This window comes from Aquarana catesbeiana, linkage group LG02 (assembly GCF_042186555.1).
Source record: "Aquarana catesbeiana isolate 2022-GZ linkage group LG02, ASM4218655v1, whole genome shotgun sequence".
Classification (NCBI taxonomy): domain Eukaryota; kingdom Metazoa; phylum Chordata; class Amphibia; order Anura; family Ranidae; genus Aquarana; species Aquarana catesbeiana.
Genome location: NC_133325.1, coordinates 687,746,859 through 687,767,097, shown reverse-complemented (window position 1 = coordinate 687,767,097; position 20,239 = coordinate 687,746,859). Strand labels below are relative to the sequence as shown.

The window sequence follows — 20,239 nt, the reverse complement described above, 5'->3', positions numbered from 1 at the left end:
TGGAGTTCCACCCAAAAATGGAATTTCCGCTTTAAGGGAAGGTGACCCCCTGACATGCCACATTTGGCATGTTATTTTTGGGGGGGATGCCCTCTTATTAGGGTTCCAGCTCCCACTTCCTCCTGGCGCACCTGCGGCGCCAGAAGGTAGATCACCTCTCCTCCCTCCCTCACGGCAATCATCTGGGACACGTCACAGGTCCCAGATGATTGCCCGGCCAACCACAGCTTGCGGCGCGGCTCCCGCACGCGCAGTGGGTGCCCAGCTGTGTGTGAAGCCACAGCTGGGCCCCCACAGTTACAATGCCAGTGCCGCAGAGAGGAGGGGGAGAGGAGCGGGGCTTCTTTCCCCCGTATTGCTGGACCCTGGGACAGGTAAGTGTCCGATTATTAAAAGTGAGCAGCTGCAGTATTTGTAGCTGCTGATTTTTTTTTTTTTTAACGGAACTCCGCTTTAACCCTACCTGAATATCTAACATGGAACAAAGCCCTTAGGGCACTGTCACACAAGCGTGAAAAATAGGCTCTTGGTTAGAATTGTCAGCGCTTCCTGACCGCCTGTCAACACCACTCAAAATTATTAAAATAGGGAGCGCTAGCGTTGCGGCGAGGCAAAATTAACACTGCCTGCAGAGTTCAGCAGGTGTTAATGCCTCCACTAATTTCTATAGAAACACACTACAAGCATGAAGTAAGCGCACTGTAAACACACCTATGGTGTTTACAGTGCGTTTAAGGTGCAGCTGCAAGGCATCAAAAGGGATCATTTCTTATTTTAGTCTTGTACAAATTAAAAAAATCACATCTTACAGGGCGTTCAGGGGCTTTGCTTGATGCAACTTGAATGCCTGTGAAATGCAACCAAAACGCTCCTTAACTCTATAGGTGCATTAATGCGCATTAAGGCTGCTGTAGAATTCAATGCCTGTGTGAAATAGCTCTTACAGTGAGCCCCTAGCATTTATTCTAGTGCTTAACTCAAAACCCAAAGTAGCTGCCAATGATAACTTTCCCTTGTAAACTATTGTTAGTTGCCTGGCTGTCATGCTGATGATTTGGCTTTAATGCTTTCTGAGTCGTTGACCAGAAACAAGTTTGGAGATAAAGAATTCTGACACTCCTTTACAGCATTCTTCTTTCGGGTCTGTGTCTCAAAACTACAGAAGTTATAGCTAGCCAAGAAACTTGCATTTTAAGAGCAATGGAAACCCCGTTATTCTCTCAGGACAGAGTCACTTCAACACTTAAAGGCTTAAGCCGGCCACAGACAGTTCGAATCTTGGCCGGTTCAGCAGAGACCTTCTGCGATTCGAACCTTGTTTGGGCAGGCTGAATGCACCCAAGTTGATTGATCAATGTATGGGCAGGCTGAATGCACCCAAGTTGATTGATCAATGTATGGGCAGGCTGAATGCACCCAAGTTGATTGATCAATGTATGGGCAGGCTGAATGCACCCAAGTTGATTGATCAATGTATGGGCAGGCTGAATGCACCCAAGTTGATTGATCAATGTATGGGCAGGCTGAATGTACCCAAGTTGATTGATCAATGTATGGGCAGGCTGAATGTACCCAAGTTGATTGATCAATGTATGGGCAGGCTGAATGTACCCATGTTGATTGATCAATGTATGGGCAGGCTGAATGTACCCATGTTGATTGATCAATGTATGGGCAGGCTGAATGTACCCAAGTTGAAAGAAATTAATGCACATGAGTTTGCAGGTAAAAAAAATCGTATTATTTTTTTACAGTGCATCCTGCAAGGCATTGCACCCCTGATTAGTGGATAATTAGTGCAATGTTAGGCTCCTGCAGACATCTGCCATACAGGCAGACAGTTACTGAAGTGCAGGAAGAGTCAATGAACTAAGAGGCCGCTCATCAACACCCTCCTATTTCATTGAGGATTACAAGCTGTCTGCTGTGGTGGAAGACAGGCCTTGTAATTCACTCATTCATTCTCAGATTGCTGTGAATGGATTATGCAGCTGTGTGTGGGTGAACAGAGAGAAATCCCTGCCCGCTGTCATGGGCAGGGGGGATGGGATCAGGGGGAAAATTCAGCTGCTGAACAGTAACATGCTACATTTTGCATGTTACACCCTAAATACTGGTGTAATATGTAACATATTACAAAAGGTGAACTTATCCTTTAAAGCGGAACGAAACCCATTCGTTTTACTGTTTCCCAAAACCGTTACATTCAAGGTATGTTGTGAATAATAACTGCTTGTTCTATCACCTGAACTGTCAAGCCATTAAATAGCTGGTGTCATAACTGATCACATGTGCAGCACCATGGCAACTGCAGATCAAACAGAGGCTAAGATGGCAGCTTCCTTGGCTATAAATGAGAGGAGGGATTAGTTCCACATTAACCTTCCTCTCTCAAAAAAAATGTGTGAATCTTGTGTGAAAGTTACTTGAATCTTGTGTGAAAACATATATGAATTGGCCCCTTAATTATCAACTGTTAAACCCTAAAATCTAAAATGACCACTTTTTATTTAGCTACCATTTAGATATTGTTTTACTTGCCCTGCACGTTACACGGAGTAATTATTGCCAGATTAGGCCTTTGTGTGAGTCCCTAATTGTCCAATTATTCAGACATTATAATGCTCACTGATTGATTTCATTTTTGAAAAGTTCAGCTTTCACCTGAAGCAATAAAATGAGTGGTTGGAAAAGAGGGGGAGACTTGTCCATATTGTATTATAGTTGTCATAATTAATGGCAGTAAACTGTATTGTATGGAAAAGCACACATATGGGAAGTCCCTTTATTCGTATTGTACATATTTTATTTTCTTGTACATATTTGTACCGTAGTTGTCATAATTAATGACAGTGAGCTGTATTGTATGGAAAATGACACACATGAGTCCTTTTATTTTCATGGTGCTTTGTCATCTTTAAAATATTTTTTTTCCTAATAGATGGGACACGGCAGGGCAAGAGAGGTTTAAGTGCATTGCCTCCACATACTACAGAGGTGCTCAAGGTATGCATTAGAGACCTGTTTAATGGAGGTGTTGTTTGTTAGTATTGTCCACTGTGCGTTGGTGTGTTTTTTTGTTTGTACTTCATTACTTCATGCACATATAAAAAGATTTAACTTCGGTCTCTTTGAGACAGGTGGCAGTGCTTACCCCGTTCCATAAAGCAATCTGTGGTAGATCACTTTGCAGAGGGCGGCATAGCAGATGCTGACAGGCGCTCAGGATTTTTATTTTTTTTTATTTTTTCAATTGCTAAACAGCAATTTTATATTATGGGACCATAATATACAAGTTGACAGGCTTTGCCCTCTGTGTAACTCTGCAGCCCAAATTATAAATGTAATGACCACAGCATGTGTACAGCTCTGTCAGGTTGTAATAATAGAATTTGGGTGGGCAGTTGGGGGCCAGTAAAATGTGGTTCAGCCACCTGTTTTTACCCTCCTCCTGCCACCCATGTGAAAGCGCCTTTAAGGTTTTACTTTCCTGTTTTTTTTTAGTTGCATCATAGCAACATCTATGGAAATTTCCTGACATATTGAAAACATTTCTGTTAACTTTGACATTATTTAAAAGCAGCAAACATTTAAAATCTAAGAGAAACTTTCAATGACACAATTGCCTCCCTAGAGGTCACTCTTGCATTTAAAACTGTTGCAGTGCCAGGATCTCCTTCATTTCTCTACCATGTGGGCAGGTGACAACATGCCAGGACACTGTAAACTTTCTATCATCTTTCATAGGAATACCAACCCACATCCCTCATACAAAAAAGAAAAATGTAACCCTACAAGTGTTAAACTTGTGTTAAAAGCAAAGATTCAGAGCTCCCACTAGGCAATCATTGTATATTAATTATCAAATGCAATAATTCGCCACCTCAGCCTGGCAGTTTTTATTTTAATACGTCTAATCAACGCTTGCTGAATTTGCACGGAATACAGCACCCATTATTTATAAATGGAATGAATATTAATATAAGCACCTTTCCCCACTAAAAAAACTGTTGTTGGTGGGGATTGTCAGGATGTTTTTTTTACCTGGTGAATTTTTCCCTGCAAGTGTACTATCTAATCCTTTATAAATATGCCCTGTAGTTACATATAGGCACATAGGTATATGTCCTTTATGTTCAGCATAAAAACATATTGCATCCTTAAAGACCTTACTTGATTCAAAGACAAACTTCATAAAATGTAGTTCAGTTTGCTTTAAAGTGGAATTTTAAAGTGATTTTAAAAGTAATTCGCGATTGTAAAACAACCCATTAAGTTTAAAATATAAATGAAAAGGCAAAACATTTGTGTATAAATATTAAAAGACTACATACACTTTGTTTTCCCTTCTTTTAAAAAGTGATCACATACCCTCTGCTCTCAGCTGCATTAGAGCTGGGGGAGGAGAAACAAAAACAACAGCACACTGAACTTCCCAGTGAATGGCTGTGGGGGGAGGGGGAAGCAGAAGCCTGATCACACTGAATTCCCAGCATAGCTAGAGAACTGGCCACTATGTGCTCTCATGCTTAGTGTAGTAAATTTTTAATAGGATAGCAGAAGGACTGGCGGGAACACCAGGGATTTTACACAAAGGAAGCAATACAAACAGGATTATTTTTCATACAAGTACTTGGTACAGCAGGGACATATCAGGAATAGGAAATGCTGGGTTTATATACTCTTTAATACAAAAATGACAAATAAGCAAACAGGTAGTTTTTTTTTATGCCGAAGAAACATGGTATGTCTGTTCTGCATTAACGTTACGTACAGTACCTACCTGTCTGTGCCTGTACAGTGAACTGCGCAAGCACAGCTACATAGTTACATAGTTACATAGTAGGTGAGGTTGAAAAAAGACACACGTCCATCAAGTCCAACCTATGTGTGTGATTATGTGTCAGTATTACCTTACATATCCCTGTATGTTGCGGTCATTCAGGTGATTATCTAATAGTTTCTTGAAGCTATCAATGCTCCCCGCTGAGACCACCGCCTGTGGAAGGGAATTCCACATCCTTACCGCTCTTACAGTAAAGAACCCTCTACGTAGTTTAAGGTTAAACCTCTTTTCTTCTAATTGTAATGAGTGGCCCCGAGTCTTATTAAACTCTCTTCTGCGAAAAAGTTTTATCCCTATTGTGGGGTCACCAGTACAGTATTTGTAAATTGAAATCATATCCCCTCTCAAGCGTCTCTTCTCCAGAGAGAATAAGTTCAACGCTCGCAACCTTTCCTCATAACTAAGATCCTCCAGACCCTTTATTAGCTTTGTTGTCCTTCTTTGTACTCGCTCCATTTCCAGTACATCCCTCCTGAGGACTGGTGCCCAGAACTGGACAGCATACTCCAGGTGCGGCCGGACCAGAGTCTTGTAGAGCGGGAGAATTATCGTTTTATCTCTGCAGTTGATCCCCCTTTTAATGCATGCCAATATTCTGTTTGCCTTATTAGCAGCAGCTTGGCATTGCATGCCATTGCTGAGCCTATCATCTACTAGGACCCCCAGGTCCTTTTCCATCCTAGATTCCCCCAGAGGTTCTCCCCCCAGTGTATAGATTGCATTCATATTTTTGCCACCCAAATGCATTATTTTACATTTTTCTACATTGAACCTCATTTGCCATGTGGTCGCCCACCCCATTAATTTGTTCAGGTCTTTTTGCAAGCTAATTGTACAAATTCAGCAATGCTGAGCCCACTGAACTCCCACCAATGAAATTGGCCAGTGATCAATACCCAGAAGCTGGCTGCCCAAAGATGTCACCGGCTGGTGTGGAGCTCCGGGACTTCGCATCGCTGGACTGAAGGTAAGTATAGTTTCACTTTAACAGGGAAAAAAAATCTTTCCTGATCATTAGAGCCAGGAGCCTTTATTATATAATATATTGCGGCTAGAGGTGGAAAGGTAGAGGTCCTTAGAGGTGGTGGCTGCAGCTGCTAAAGCCGGCCATACATGGATCGGAGTTCAGCTACTTCAGCAGGGACCAGATGAATTTGATCCATGTATGGTCAGACTGATTGTGCCCTAGTCGATCCATCGATTGACTTGGGTACAACCAACCTGTTGGATTTTTTACATTAGCTGCTAGCAGTGATCATTGTGTTCTGCAATGCCATGAAGGGAGCGCAGACCCATCGGAGGCATTTTTCGACAGAGAGCATTTCTCTGTCTTTCACCGGCAGAACACAATAGTGCTGCAGGAGGCATAGTCAAGGTTGATGGGGGAATTGAGCAATTTTCTTTTTTTTCCACCAAATCGAGTCATCTATGGGCTGCTGAAAGTGGTTCTAAAGGCAGAAGTTTTTTATTTTAATGCATTCTATGCATTAAGTTAAAAAAAAACCTTTAGTGTGCAGCAGTCCCCCTCAGCCCTCCTAATTCTTACCTGAGCTCCACCTGAATCCAGCGATCTACACGAATGCCTTGGTGTGCCCAGGACTCACGCTTTGATTTGCTCCCGCTGCTGTCAGTCAAAGTCAGTAAGCCAATGAGGAGAGAGAGGGGGTGGGGCCGAGCCACGGCTCTGTGTCTGAATGGACACACAGAGCAGCGGCTCGGGTGCCCCTATAGTAAGCTTCTTGCTCTGGGGGCACTTGGCAGGAGGGGCCAGGGAGAGCAGAGAAGGATCTGGGCTGCTCTGTGCAAAACGACTACACAGAACAGGTAAGTATAACATGTTTGTTATAAAAAAAAAAAAGTCAAGACTTTATTATCACTTTAAGTACATTTTCTGCAAGTACTGAAAAATACATTGTCCTTGTAACTTCATGTGCACTGACCTGAATCTCAGACAATGTTATCAGCTTTCCCAGCTATTTATTGTGGACTACAAAGCAAAGCCCCTTGTAATGTAGATGATGAGAGGGAGGTCTTTGTGGATTAAAACACCGAATTTTAATCTTTGATTTATTATCTTTCAGCAATTATAATAGCCTTTGATCTGTCAGATATTTCATCTCTAGAACACACAAAGTAAGTCCATTTTGTAATACATGTATATCGTGTAGTACAATGGTTTCTAATATAGAATAGTGAGTCATTTAAGGTGTTAAATTATTTAATAGGCAATGGCTGCAGGATGCATTGAAAGAAAACGATCCGTCCTCTGCGCTGATTTTCCTGGTTGGATCAAAGAAAGATCTCATTGTAAGTATAGTGATGTTCCCTAATTAAACCGTGATTGATTAAGGAATAAAATCTTACAAATGCTCTTGATTTTATACAAGTCTAAAGCTGGCCACACACATTACAATCTGACTGTTCAAACTCCTTTATATCTACCAACAAGTATTTAGTAGAAGTGTCTACAAAGATTAGATGGAGATTAAATGGAGTGTTTAGGTAGACTCTCTTGTTAAGAACAGTTTTTGTTAAATCTATAGGTGATTTTATCAAGTTTGTACAACTAAATTATAACATGCAGAGAAGCAAGATATCTGCAGATTTCTATCCATGAAAATAACATGGCAATAGTTAACTGCACCTTCCCATGGACGTGTACAGCAATGACAAAACCTTTGCTGAGCTTGTGTAACAGATAATATATTTACTATTGAGTCTTTGCTAAAGCTCACCACACACGTTACAATTTTATCATGCAATCTTCGTAGTTTTGGTAAATCTAAAGTTGATTGTACAAAGATTGTATGGTCAGATTGTAATGTGTATGATGAGCTTTACTATTACATATGTTTGTGTATGATTTTTCAGATCAGATTTAGATATTAAATACAACAAAGGGTATTGAGTTCTGTACAAAAAAAGCCACTGAAATTAAACTTTTCAGTATATATGAAAAGTACACAAATAGGTCACAAAGCCCCATTAGGCTTGGTTCACACTGGATGCCGATGCGGCTCACAGCAGGGGTCCTGTGCGTCCTGGTTCACCGTTTCAGGTCCAAATTCAGCCCGAATTTTTGGCTGAATTCGGACCTGAAACAGACCAAAAGACGCACAGGGCTCCTGTGCAAATTCGCACCTAAGCCACATCGGAGATATGTGAACCGGCTCCATAGAGAGCCGGTCACATTCTCCTGCTATTGCGAATTGAATGCGGTGATTCTGCATCCAATTCGCAAAAGTGTGAACCCGGCCTTAATAAAAATGATTCCATCAGGACTTAGAGCAGGTGTTGTGAATGGGAAATGAATAGGAACAGAAGTTGTCCTTCTGCTATCTATAGTACAAATAGTCTGAATTCACTGTAAGTTAAAATAAAATAGATAACTCTCACTAACAGATAGCACTAATAGATCCTCAAAGGTGGTCTGATAGCTCCTATCCATGTGCATAAATAATATACAGTTAGTGCGCAAAGAAATCCATAACAATGCAATGGAAGTCACCGACCCCGCCCACCATAACTTTCTGGCTTATTATCATTAATCGGGCACTTCCACTATACAAACTGACATATGAGGCCAGGGGATGCCCTCGTAAGTTCCATAAAATATGGGATTTATGGGTGAGTTCAGATCGCACTATACCACCTACTACCTAATTTATTGACTAGGGATATAATATAGATCCATGCTAAATTATTCCTTATTTACTTTCAGCTGTGTTTAAGTGTGTCAATGTCTTGATTAATTGACTTTTTTCTATTTGGTTGAGCCACAGATGTATAATTATTCCTCTTATATTAATCCATGTATATTGAATGGATATGCTGTAGATTTTGCACACCAGTAATAGAGTACTGTTTGCTCCACTAAATTTGCTTGTGTTTTCTTGTACTTTTTGTTTGTGTACAATAAAACTACACCGTTAAAAAAAAAAAAAAAAAAAAATATATATATATATATATATATATATATATATATATTCCAAAACAATTAACTCCTCTGCACTCATTTAGTATACCTGTATAGTCTGCAGGCTGTGCAAGATGGTCCCCACTGGGCAAGACGGTAAGAAGAGAATATTACAAACAAACTGTTTATTGAGTACAGAATAAAATTATTACAAGGGGTAAAAACAAGCAGCGTTCCACCGCATGGGTTTCATCACTAAGGTGACTTTTTCTCTAGAAAAAGTCACCTTAGTGATGAAATGCGTTGGGTAGAACACTTTTTGTTTCTGTTGCTTGTATGATTTCATTCACTGTAGTGATTGTTTAGATAATACATAAAATAGATAACTCACACTAACAGATAGCACTAATATATCCTCAAAGGCGGATATATATTACTTTTTCAATAGCCTTAGAAAAAGTCACCTCAAGCCAGCCAAAGACAGTTCAAATTCTGCTAAACCGGCCAAGATTCGAACCATGTATGGGCAGACTGAATGTACCAAGTTTTTTTTTAAAGGTGTTTATTTAAGTCTTTCATACTTTAACATACAAAAACAGAGCAAAACCTGAATGTACCAAGTTGATCGATCAAACAGTTTGGGTACAACCAGCCTTCCGGATCTTATATGTGATTGTCGTTAGCGGCTTGTATAGCCGCTAGCAATAAATGCGGTCTTCTCCACCAGGAGGATACAATGACTAGGCGGGAAGGATTCCCCTGTCAACATTCTTTGCGTTGCTGGGGGAATCGAGCAACCACAGGCTGCAGGAAGGAAATTTGCACCATGTATGGCCTGCTTTAGTACTAAAATGCGTTTGGTAGAACATTTCTTGTTTATGTCATTTGTATTATTTTTGTTCACTTTGGTGTCTGTTTTATTAAAACTAATACATAAAAGAAGCAAGTCCTATGGAAATAAGATATTGGATCTTTTTTTATTTGGATGATATGGTCTGTTAATGTAGAATCTGGAAATAACACTTCTTGTTGTGTTTTCTGTGCAGTCACCCTCTCAGTATACTCTCATGGAACAGGATGCAATAAAAGTGGCCAAAGAGATGAATGCAGAATATTGGTCTGTGTCCTCGTTAACAGGTACTGTACATCACAAAGCCAAATATTTCTATGCCTTATATCAGCTGTGGTTGCATTTTGTCACAACTTGATTGTGCCATTTACCCTTTAGTTATTAAACCAAGGGAGATGTGTATTTTCTTCTTTATGTACAGAGCCCCCAATCTTACCTACTGTACATAGTTGGTTACATACATTGCTGACTACAAACAGAATAAGTAGTGTATCTGAAATGGATCCTAAATTCAGTCCCTGCCCTCAAGGAACTTACAAGGTAACCTGGATTCAAACTGCCTGCGACTTTGAAGTCAGACAACAGCGCGACTTCGGCACAACTTGCATGCGAGTTCTTTAACAGACGTACCAAAGTCAGACCAAAAGTATTGAAAGAACCTTTTTCTAAGTCAGAGCGACTCAAGTTGCACCAATTAGAACGGTTCCATTGCACAGAATGGGGTCCAACTGGGGTCTGACTTCTGATGCGACAAGTGCTCCAAAGTCGGAGTGATTGTCGCATCAGTGTGAAGCGGGACTAATGCCGCGTACACACGGTCGGACTTTTCGTCTACAAAAGTCCGACAGCCTGTCCAACAGACTTCCGACGTACCTTCGGCGGACTTGCGGCAGACTTTCTTACGAACGGACTTGCCTACACACGACCACACAAAAGTCCGACGGATTCGTACGTGATGACGTACACCGGACTAAAATAAGGAAGTTCATAGCCAGTAGCCAATATCTGCCCTAGCATGGGTTTTTGTCCGTCGGACTAGCACACAGACGAGCGGATTTCGGGGTCCGTCGTACTTACGACGTAAAGATTTGAAGCATGTTTCAAATCTAAAGTCCGTCGGATTTGAGGCTAAAAAAGTCCGTTGAAAGTCCGGAGAAGCCCACACACGATCGGATTACCAGCCAGCTTTAGTCCGTCAGCGTCCGTTGGACTTTTGTAGACGAAAAGTCCGACCGTGTGTACGCGGCATAAAAGTTCCTACCTTTCATGCATGCCTACACATAATAGGGCCAAATTAAACAGGAGGCAATTAACCTACCAACTTGACTTCGGGTAGTAGGAGAAAACCGTAATAATTAATTATGGATGAAACCCACACAAGCGCAGGGCGAACAGGCAAATTCTATGTAAGTAGTTAGGTGCTTGGGATTCAAACCGATGACTGTAATGCTGCAAGGCAGGCGTGATAACCACTAGGCCACTATGCTGCCCATGAACAGAGGTTGTGTTACAGTTGGGCCCCTTCTTCTAGACTTTACCTAGCAATATCCAAATGCCATCTCCATCATTTTAAGAAAGTGCAACTAACATAAATGTATCTATATTCCAAGGAAAGCATTATGTACAGCTTACATAGTGACTGGCCAACAAAGCACAGGAGCGGGTAATTGAGTCAGGAGTAAAGTGGGAACGTTTATGCAAAGTAGAGGGGTTATCAGAGTTGAGAATGTTAGGTGCATGGGAGGGTTACATAAATCAGGGCTTCAGGAGTGGGCATGTTAGCTACAAGAAGTGTTATAAGCTTTGGGGATGCTAAGCCTGGTTGCAATTTAGGACTGAGAGCTCACACCTTGCTTCAGAGCCGAGGTGTGTGAAGCTACTCCACTAATGGAGGACTAGTACTGGATTACAAGAGAAAATTACATTTACATAAAACTTTCTCTGGACAAAATATTGTTAATTCACATTCATTTTAAAGCTGAACTTCAGGCAAAAAGATGAATACATAGATCATTTTTCGAATCAGGGAGTTATTTTACCTGTCAAAGAATATGTATTTCTGAGACTTGCGTAAACCCATCAAACAGCACTGTCTGCAGAACAGGAGACCTGACTTTTCTATACTGTTGTTAATCAATCAAACCAGGTCTTATCCTTGTCCCCAAGCCTGTGATTGGACAGTGAAGTAGAAGCAGCAGATTGATGAGCTCTTCTCTATGTCACTCTGTTCTCCTATTATGCCCTGTACACACAGTCGGATTTTCCGACGGAAAATGTGTGATAGGACCTTGTTGTCCGAAATTCCGACCGTGTGTGGGCTCCATCACACATTTTCCATAGGAATTTCCGACACACAAAGTTTGAGAGCAGGATATAAAATTTTCCGACAACAAAATCCGATGTCGGAAATTCCGATCGTGTGTACACAAATCCGAGCACAAAGTGCCACGCATGCTTAGAATAAATTAAGAGACGAAAGCTATTGGCTACTGCCCCGTTTATAGTCCTGACGTACATGTTTTTTATGTCACCGCGTTCAGAACGATCAGATTTTTCGACAACTTTGTGTGACCGTGTGTATGCAAGACAAGTCTGAGCCAACATCCGTTGGAAAAAATCCATGAATTTTGTTGTTGGAATGTCCGATCAATGTCCGACCGTGTGTACGGGCATTAGTATGTCCCTTGTTAGTACAGGAGCTGCTTCTCCCCCTCCTTGTCTCTGCTGCACAAGGGAATTTAGGAAGCTGTTACCAAGTGAAATTAGGGACTTACACTGCTTATCTCTTTTATATTTGCTTGAAGTTCATCTTTAAAGCTTCTTGATCCAAACTCCCATGCTTGCATAGGTTGACCCAATAGACTTTCATGGAGCTGGTAAATAGATCAGCTCCTACCCTTCTGCCAGCCCATGGAAGTCTGTGGGACAGAATAGTGTGGATGTTGGATCAAGAATATGGCAGAGGGATATAAGAAAGGTGGTCTAGCCGTTTTTATTGAGGTGGGTTACAGTTAATGTGTAGTGGCTTTTCCTGGTCAGTGTTAGTTGTACTTGTCTCTTATGGCTTAGATTAGTTAGGCACTAATGGCATCTGACTAGAGGTTGCATAGCAATCAAGTTAGAATTTTGGGTACCTAATGTACGTTGTATAAGGCGCAAAAAATTGAGGATTTCGGGTCATTACATTTTATGCCACATTTTCTTATCAGAATGATATTGTTACATTTTTGGATGCAGAAAACAGTGGGTTCAGGAATGTGGCGTGTCAGGATTGTCACTAGTAAAGTTTTTATTTTTAATTGACCTCTTTTTCTTTTTGATCTGTTAGGAGAAAATGTGAAGGAGTTCTTTTTCCGAGTGGCATCTTTGACATTTGAGTGCAGTGTGCTGGCTGAGCTGGAAAAAACGAATGCCAGAAAGATTGGTGAAGTAGTAAGTAAGTATAAACCCAAAAACCAGAGTGGTTTGCGGAACACATACAGTATCTCACAAAAGTGAGTACACCCCTCACATTTTTGCAAATATTTAATTATATCTTTTCATGTGACAACACTGAATAAATGACACTTTGCTACAATGTAAAGTAGTGAGTGTACAGCTTGTATAACAGTGTAAATTTGCTGTCTACTCAAAATAACTCAACACACAGCCATTAATGTCTAAACCGCTGGTAACAAAAATGAGTACACCCCTAAGTGTACATATCAAAATTGGGCCCAAAGTGTCAATATTTTGTGTGGTCGCCATTATTTTCCAGCACTGCCTTAACCCTCTTGGGCATAGAGTTCACTAGAGCTTCACAGGTTGCCACTGGAGTCCTTTTCCACCTCTGTACTGACCACGATAATCATGTCTCCCTAGCCCTGACTAGCGTGGTCAGTTTACGTCCCTCCGTCATCCGCAGCTCTCCTCTGTGCTCTCCTGTCTCCCTCTCCTCACTGCCTGTCAGCTCCGTGTTGTTGTCTCTGTCTCCCCCGCTATTAGTAGAAATAAAATATTAGAAATGGTCACTGCCAGCCCCTCTATTATAGCTAGACATACCACACTGTATTACGAGGCATGTAAATACCTTTTCAGAGCTATTTTCAGGCCGGTCACGTGACTCGCTGTCGCTCTACACCTCTGATCCAGTGCTACAGCAGGAGGGGCTGAGCGGCCACGTGACCTCCCCGACTGACGTCAGAGGGAGATCTCGGACACTCCTGCAGAAGCCCTGGATCTGAAGTGTAGAGCGGCCGTGAGTCACGTGACCGGCCTGATGATAGCTCTGAAAAGGTATTTACATGCCTCGTTTTAATAAGACACTTATACAGTGTGGTATGCCTAGCTATAATAGAGGAGCTGGCAGTGATTTACAGGTTTGGGGTAACAACCACTTTAAAGGCTGACGTGTGCTGCAGGCTGACCTGATCTGCAGTATGGAGCAACCACCAGCAGGTGGCAAAAGCTTCACACCGGTTCTAACTGTTTACTCCCATAGTGTATTATCTTAGGCTGTAATGTGTTATATTATGTTATATAACTTTTTAGCTGTTTTTTTGGGGGAATAAAGAAGCACCTCTTAATATGGTTTTACATGGTTTTAACAGACAAAGAGGAGGCGATCAAAGTAGTTGGAGTAGATGGACATACTAGGAAAATTATGGAATTGCACATTGCTGTTTATGAATATCACATGGTGCTGTATGTCTGTTTCTATAAGAAATATTATGAAAAATCAATATTTTTTTTTAATCATGTCATTTTTATTAAAGATTTTTAAAGTGTATCTAAACCTATTTTTGTAAGTGTGACTAGAGTAGGCAGAGGGTAGAACACTAGGTTTTTATTTCCATTTGTGTCCCTGTTAGTGAGATTGTCTCCTCAATACCAGGAGTGAGATTGATGGAAAATCTAACCTTTTGAGATGTCCCTATTACAAGAACATAGGGAAAATGCCAGTGGAGACACGTGACCCGCTGACCAATATCATAGAGAGAATTTTACTGACTTTTAACTCACCGGCCACTTTATTAGGTACACCTTGTGGGTCAAGACTCCAATGGGTCACTCAGAGCTAAAAAAAAAAAAATTAAGAGCCCTTTCACACTGCCAGCACCCGGGCGTTGGCAGTAAAGCGCTGCTAAAACCGCTTTGTGGTAGTTTTTGCAGCGCTTTTCGGGTGCTAGCAGGGTGCTTTTAACCCCCGCTAGCAGCCAAATAAAGGGTTAAAATCGCTCGCAAAGCGCCACTGCCAAGGCGCTTTGCCAGCACTGCCCATTGATTTCAATGGACAGGGGCGCTTTAGGAGCAGTGTATACACCGCTCCTAAAGCGCCTCAAAGAAGCTGCCTGCAGGATTTTTTTTGACGACCTGCCAGCGCAGCGAGGGCTTTCACACTGGGATTGCAGATGAGGATTTTTCTGGCCCTTTACAGGTACTATTTTTAGCGCTAAAACGACTGAAAAATGCCTCCAGTGTGAAAGGGGTCTAATAGGGGTTTTAACATGCCTCTAGGAGATTTCCCCGTTGTTACTGGGTGCACCCTGTAACCTCACAGCGTCGTTCTATCGGCTACTTTCCCTGGTGTTTGGTGAACTTCCTGTGTCATTTCCCATGTATACCTACTGATTATGGTGTGCTTCCTGTTCTTTTTTTTTTTTCTCATGCTGCTATCCGCAGTTGACACAAAAGACTGCGATTACCTGCGGTTATATGCATATAGCTGCGCTAAATCGCTCCTGGACACAGTCAAATCTATTTTTTTTTATCCGAACCAAACCGCATGTAACTAAATCGCAGCTAAACGCAGTGTGTGAATGGGGCCATAGGAAAGCATTGTGTGCTTTTAGCTGCGGTACAAAACTAGAAAATCCGCAGCTAAAAGCACAATTCTATCCGCCCGTGTGAAAGGGGCCTAATATTTTCTTTTATTTCTATTTTCAGGAATAAATAGCAATGACGGCAATTTGTATCAATCCTCAAAGAAGAATAAGTCAAAGTGTTGCCAATAAAGCAGGACAGTCGAGGCAATATTTGCACTGAACAGCGAACCACCAAAGTGTTGCCAATACACAAGAGAAGGACCAGTGACCCACTGTGTTGAAGCAGGTTATGCAGGGCTTGTTTTATTGTTATAGCCAGATATGACAAGAGCATTTTATCCTTATGCTGTCACAGTGGTCTAGTACATTGCAGGACAGAGTCCTGCAATCCATTCTCAAAGGTTGTGAAGTTTTATATCTTATACAGGGATACTTTATATCCAAAAACATTGGCGGACATTTATTCTTTTCAAAGTCAAATTTGTAGCCCAACTTTACCTTTCTGACAAATTTAGTGTTGTAATACTGGGCAGCAAATTAAACATTACAATTAGTATTTTTCTATCACCTGTCTTTTTCCCCCTATGTTTGTACAACCTTTTATTATAAGCCATGGGCACTGTAGACACAGATACGTTTAATGGCCATGAGAACTATAGGAAGGCATAGGCATGCCCGATTGAACCCTTAAAAGAGGAGTATGGCCAAAGCTTTTTTGACCATACTGCTGTGGTGGGTCACAGGAATGTACTTACTTTTGCTCTTTTTGTGACCCAGAATCAGCTGAAAGCAGGCTATAGCCCACTATCAGCTGAAGTAGCCCACTATCAGCTGAAGAAAGATCTTGACAATATTGTTAGGATCCACCCAGCTGCTTGATTGACAGCTGGCTCCTCCTCTCAGTGCGCGGCTGAGAGTTGGAGCCGGCAACTTCTGCCTCCTCCCCAGCTAGGTGCTCCAGTAAGTGCTGCAGGAGAAGAGTGGTAAAAACAGTCACTGCTCTCTGCTCCGAGCAGATGGAGAACTGAGCGATCATCAATCATGTGATTGCTCAGTTCTTGCTCTAAAGCCTGGTACACACTTTTTTTTTCGTTCAACCCTGCGGTCAAAAAAACTGAGGGGCTTGAGAGGAGATTGCTGTACTAACAATGCAATGTTAGTACATCGATCTCCCCATTGTGCTATTGTGTTCTGACAGGGGGACTGCCCCCCACCAAAACACACCGATCGAATGCTGGTTTTCGAGCATGCCCGTTCAACAGAAGACTGCTGTTCAGCCAGCTTCTATCAGACAGGCTGATGTACACACAGGCCAAATGTCGGGCAGTTTCTGTTGAACGGCTCGCTTTTCGTCCTGTGTGTACTAGGCTTTAGAGCTGATGTGAGACTGATGCTGCAGCATAGTGATTATATATCTTTATTTTTTTTGCAAACCTCAAACTTCTCCTTTAGTGAACCTACCATAGTTGTGCCAACCCCTCCCTTCATGACAACCAGCAACATTTTGCACAAACTGCATATTTTAAAGGGATGCTTTAGTCTTTTTAGGTATATACGTGAATGTTATCAGTTTATTTAAATTCCTCTTATCAATGTTTGTAATGCTTAAAAATTCTTAATTCTACGAATGAATTGTATACTGTATAAATAGATTTCTTCTTGAAGAAGCTTTTATTAATCATTAAATATTCAAACCTTTTGAAGTAAGCCAGACCTGACCCAAAAAGTGTACAAGTTAACCTCAGTGCTAAAGTGCAATTACCTTATCTACACAGAGCCTTGAGCTAATATTAAAGCGGAACTAAAGTCAGAATTTACAACGTTTATGAACAGGCAGGCTATTTATCCCAGAAGAGACATTCAGCATCTCTTCCGCAATAAAATAAACCTACCCATCTGCCTGCAGTCTTGTGTGGCATGAACAGTACTGTACATTGAGATACATTTTCAGTACAGTCCCCGTGTGTCAGGTTGACTGATTTCTGTACATTGGCTGGTGTGGGACAATTCAACTACTGCTAATCAAGATGAATGACAACCGCAACCTGGAAAAAGCCCAGAAGATGATGCCAGAAAGGGATCCTTCACAGACGACAGACCACTGGTGACTTTAGTTCCACTTTAAGCCCATCCCTTCTAGCACGGAGTCCTGTCCCTGCCATCCAGCTGTCAAACACCAGTGACCCGGTAAACAGTAGAGATGCTGGCATTGACAGTTGAATGACAGAGGATGGGGTTTAGTGTCTTCAGTGCAAACAACTGGTCCTCGCCTTCCCTGCTCTCCTCTTCCACCTTACTACCTGCTGATACCCTGTGAAATACCCAGTAATTCTGAGTATTGGGAAGTATGTTGCTCTATCCTCTTCCTCTTACAATGCAGCGCTAGCAGCTGAACAGCCCATTGCCAGGCCAAGTATTGACATATGGGTGAAGAAGAGTCCTTGGCCCTGTGTAAACTCCAACCCAAAGCTGGCCCAGGGTGCTTTACAGGGAATTGGTGAGCAATCGGTGGTGGTGGGGGTGCAGACAAAGTAGGTATCAGCAGTGGAGGGGATCGGCTATCAAGCAAACATTACCTTGTGCTAAATAAACAAAGTACTGCTTAAAGGGGTTGTAAAGGTAAATTTTTTTTTTTTTTTTAAATAACAAACATGTTATACTTACCTTCACTGTGCAGCTCGTTCTGCACAGAGTGGCCCCGAACCTGCTCTTCTGGGGTCCCTCGGCGGCTGTCTCAGCTCCTCCCCGCAATAACTAACCACCTTAATGCGAGCTCTCTCGCATGGTGGTTAGTTATTGCGGGCGCGCTCCCGTGATACAGCCGGCGGCTATAGCCGCTCGCTGTATCACTCGGCCCCGCCCCCGGCGCGCCGCGTCATTGGCTGTGATTGACAGCAGCGCGAGCCAATGGCTGCGCTGCTTTCAATCCATCCACTATAGCCAATCAGCGACCAGGCTGATCGGCTGAATGGAGGTCGGGAGCGAGCGGCCGAGTTTCGAGGTGTCAGGTAAGTAAAACAGGGGGGCTGGGGGCGGCGGTATTTTCAAAAGTTTTTTCACCTTAATGCATAGAATGCATTAAGGTGAAAAAATGTATACCTTTACAACCCCTTTAAATAAGGATTACTAAGCACATTCTGTCACATACAGTTGATCAGCAGAGGGAACATTGGCAACCCTGTATATGAAATATAAAAATCGAACATCTTTATATATGAAGGTCACAATGATTCCTTGAGTTAAGGCTCCATTCACACTTGTATGACTCCAAAGTTGCGCCGACTTTGGAGTGCAACTTTGACGCAACTTTGGATGGGTGCAACTTGGATATGACTTTGGCTTTGGCAGTTATAATGGCCAACTGTTGCAGACAAGTTGCATTGTATAACATTCAAGTACGGCTTTCATGCAACTGCTGAGGTTAACATTGAAGTCTATGGCCCTCAAGTTGCATGAAAGTCAGACCAAAGTAGTGCATGAACTACTTTGAAGTTGCTGCAACTTTAAGTGGCGCATATATGAATGGTTATCATTGGAAAACATGGGGAACGCCCTGTCATGCAACTTTTAGGTCCAAAGTTGCATGACAAGTCACACAAGTGTGAATGGAGCCTAAATGTTGTTATAATAAACACTCAAAATGTGTGCATATTAAAAATACATTGTAGTTTCTATTGACCTTGAAGATTTCATTGCTCAGTCTCACAAAAAAATAATTTTGTCAGGTTGAAGGGTTACACTTAAGTGTTTGTATATAGTTTTTTATATTTGTTAGAGTTAAATAATAATTCCTGAGCTAAAGCTTGGGGATAATGTTCTTAGTACCATATTGTAGCCAAAATTAATTTTTTACTTTGTTGGAAATTATTCCTTTTTTAATGAATAGAAATGAAAAAAAAAAAAGAAATACTCAGACATGGATTAGCACAGCTCATTAAACACGGGGACATTGCAATAAGGTCTATTTTTATGCTGTTTTTCACGGTACAGTAAAATTGTTAAGCCTCTTTGTTATGTTTGAAAATAAAATTTTACATCAACTATTAAACAAAATCTGTTTTTATTAAAAGGTTTATTTTGCTTCTAAATTTGTCTGTACACACGGTACAAAGCAGTCAAATGGTGGAGCCACGGATAGATTCTTCACACACATTTTTTTCAAATCTTCTTTTTAGCCATAATATATATTCTTTCAGGTATGTTTTATTGCACTTTGTATGGGTATTCATCATTTTTTTTATTAGACTTTGCTCATTTTAATATTATTTTTTTATTGTTTATTATATATACAGTGAGGGAAAAAAAGTATTTGATCCCCTGACGATTTTGTATGTTTGCCCACTGACAAAGAAATGATCAGTCGATAATTTTAATGGTAGGTTTATTTTAACAGTGAGAGACAGAATAACAATAAAAAAAATCAGAAAAACGCATTTTAAAAAAAAGGTATAAATTGGTTTGCATTTTAATGAGTTAAATAAGTATTTGACCCCTTTGCAAAACATGACTTAGTACTTGGTGACAAAACCCTTATTGGCAATCACAGAGGTCAGATGTTTCTTGTAGATGGCCACCAAGTTTGCACACATCGCAGGAGGGATTTTGTCCCACTCCTTTTTGCAGATCCTCTCTAAGTCATTAAGGTTTTGAGGCTGACGTTTGGTAAATCAAACCTTCAGCTCCCTCCATATATTTTCTATGGGATAAAGGTCTGGAGACTGGCTAGGCCACTCCAGGACCTTAACCACTTGACCACTGGGCACTTAAACCCCCTTAATAACCAGACCAATTTTCAGCTTTTGGTGCTCTCACATTTTGAATGA

General features: G+C 41.4%; 1 protein-coding gene across 3 annotated transcripts in view; it reads left to right on the top strand.

The window, feature by feature from the left end:
* The window catches only part of RAB34 (RAB34, member RAS oncogene family), a 58,625-nt gene extending 39,203 nt beyond the window's left edge, over positions 1-19,422 (top strand). For all 3 annotated transcript variants that reach the window (XM_073616784.1, XM_073616786.1, XM_073616785.1), the window contains exons 6-11: positions 2,942-3,006; positions 6,928-6,979; positions 7,072-7,153; positions 9,809-9,899; positions 12,941-13,048; positions 15,538-19,422. In XM_073616784.1, the coding sequence (XP_073472885.1) occupies positions 2,942-3,006; positions 6,928-6,979; positions 7,072-7,153; positions 9,809-9,899; positions 12,941-13,048; positions 15,538-15,605 (466 nt within the window). In that variant the 3' untranslated portion in view covers positions 15,606-19,422. The remainder of the gene's footprint in view (positions 1-2,941; positions 3,007-6,927; positions 6,980-7,071; positions 7,154-9,808; positions 9,900-12,940; positions 13,049-15,537) is intronic.
* The last annotated feature ends 817 nt before the right edge of the window (positions 19,423-20,239 follow it).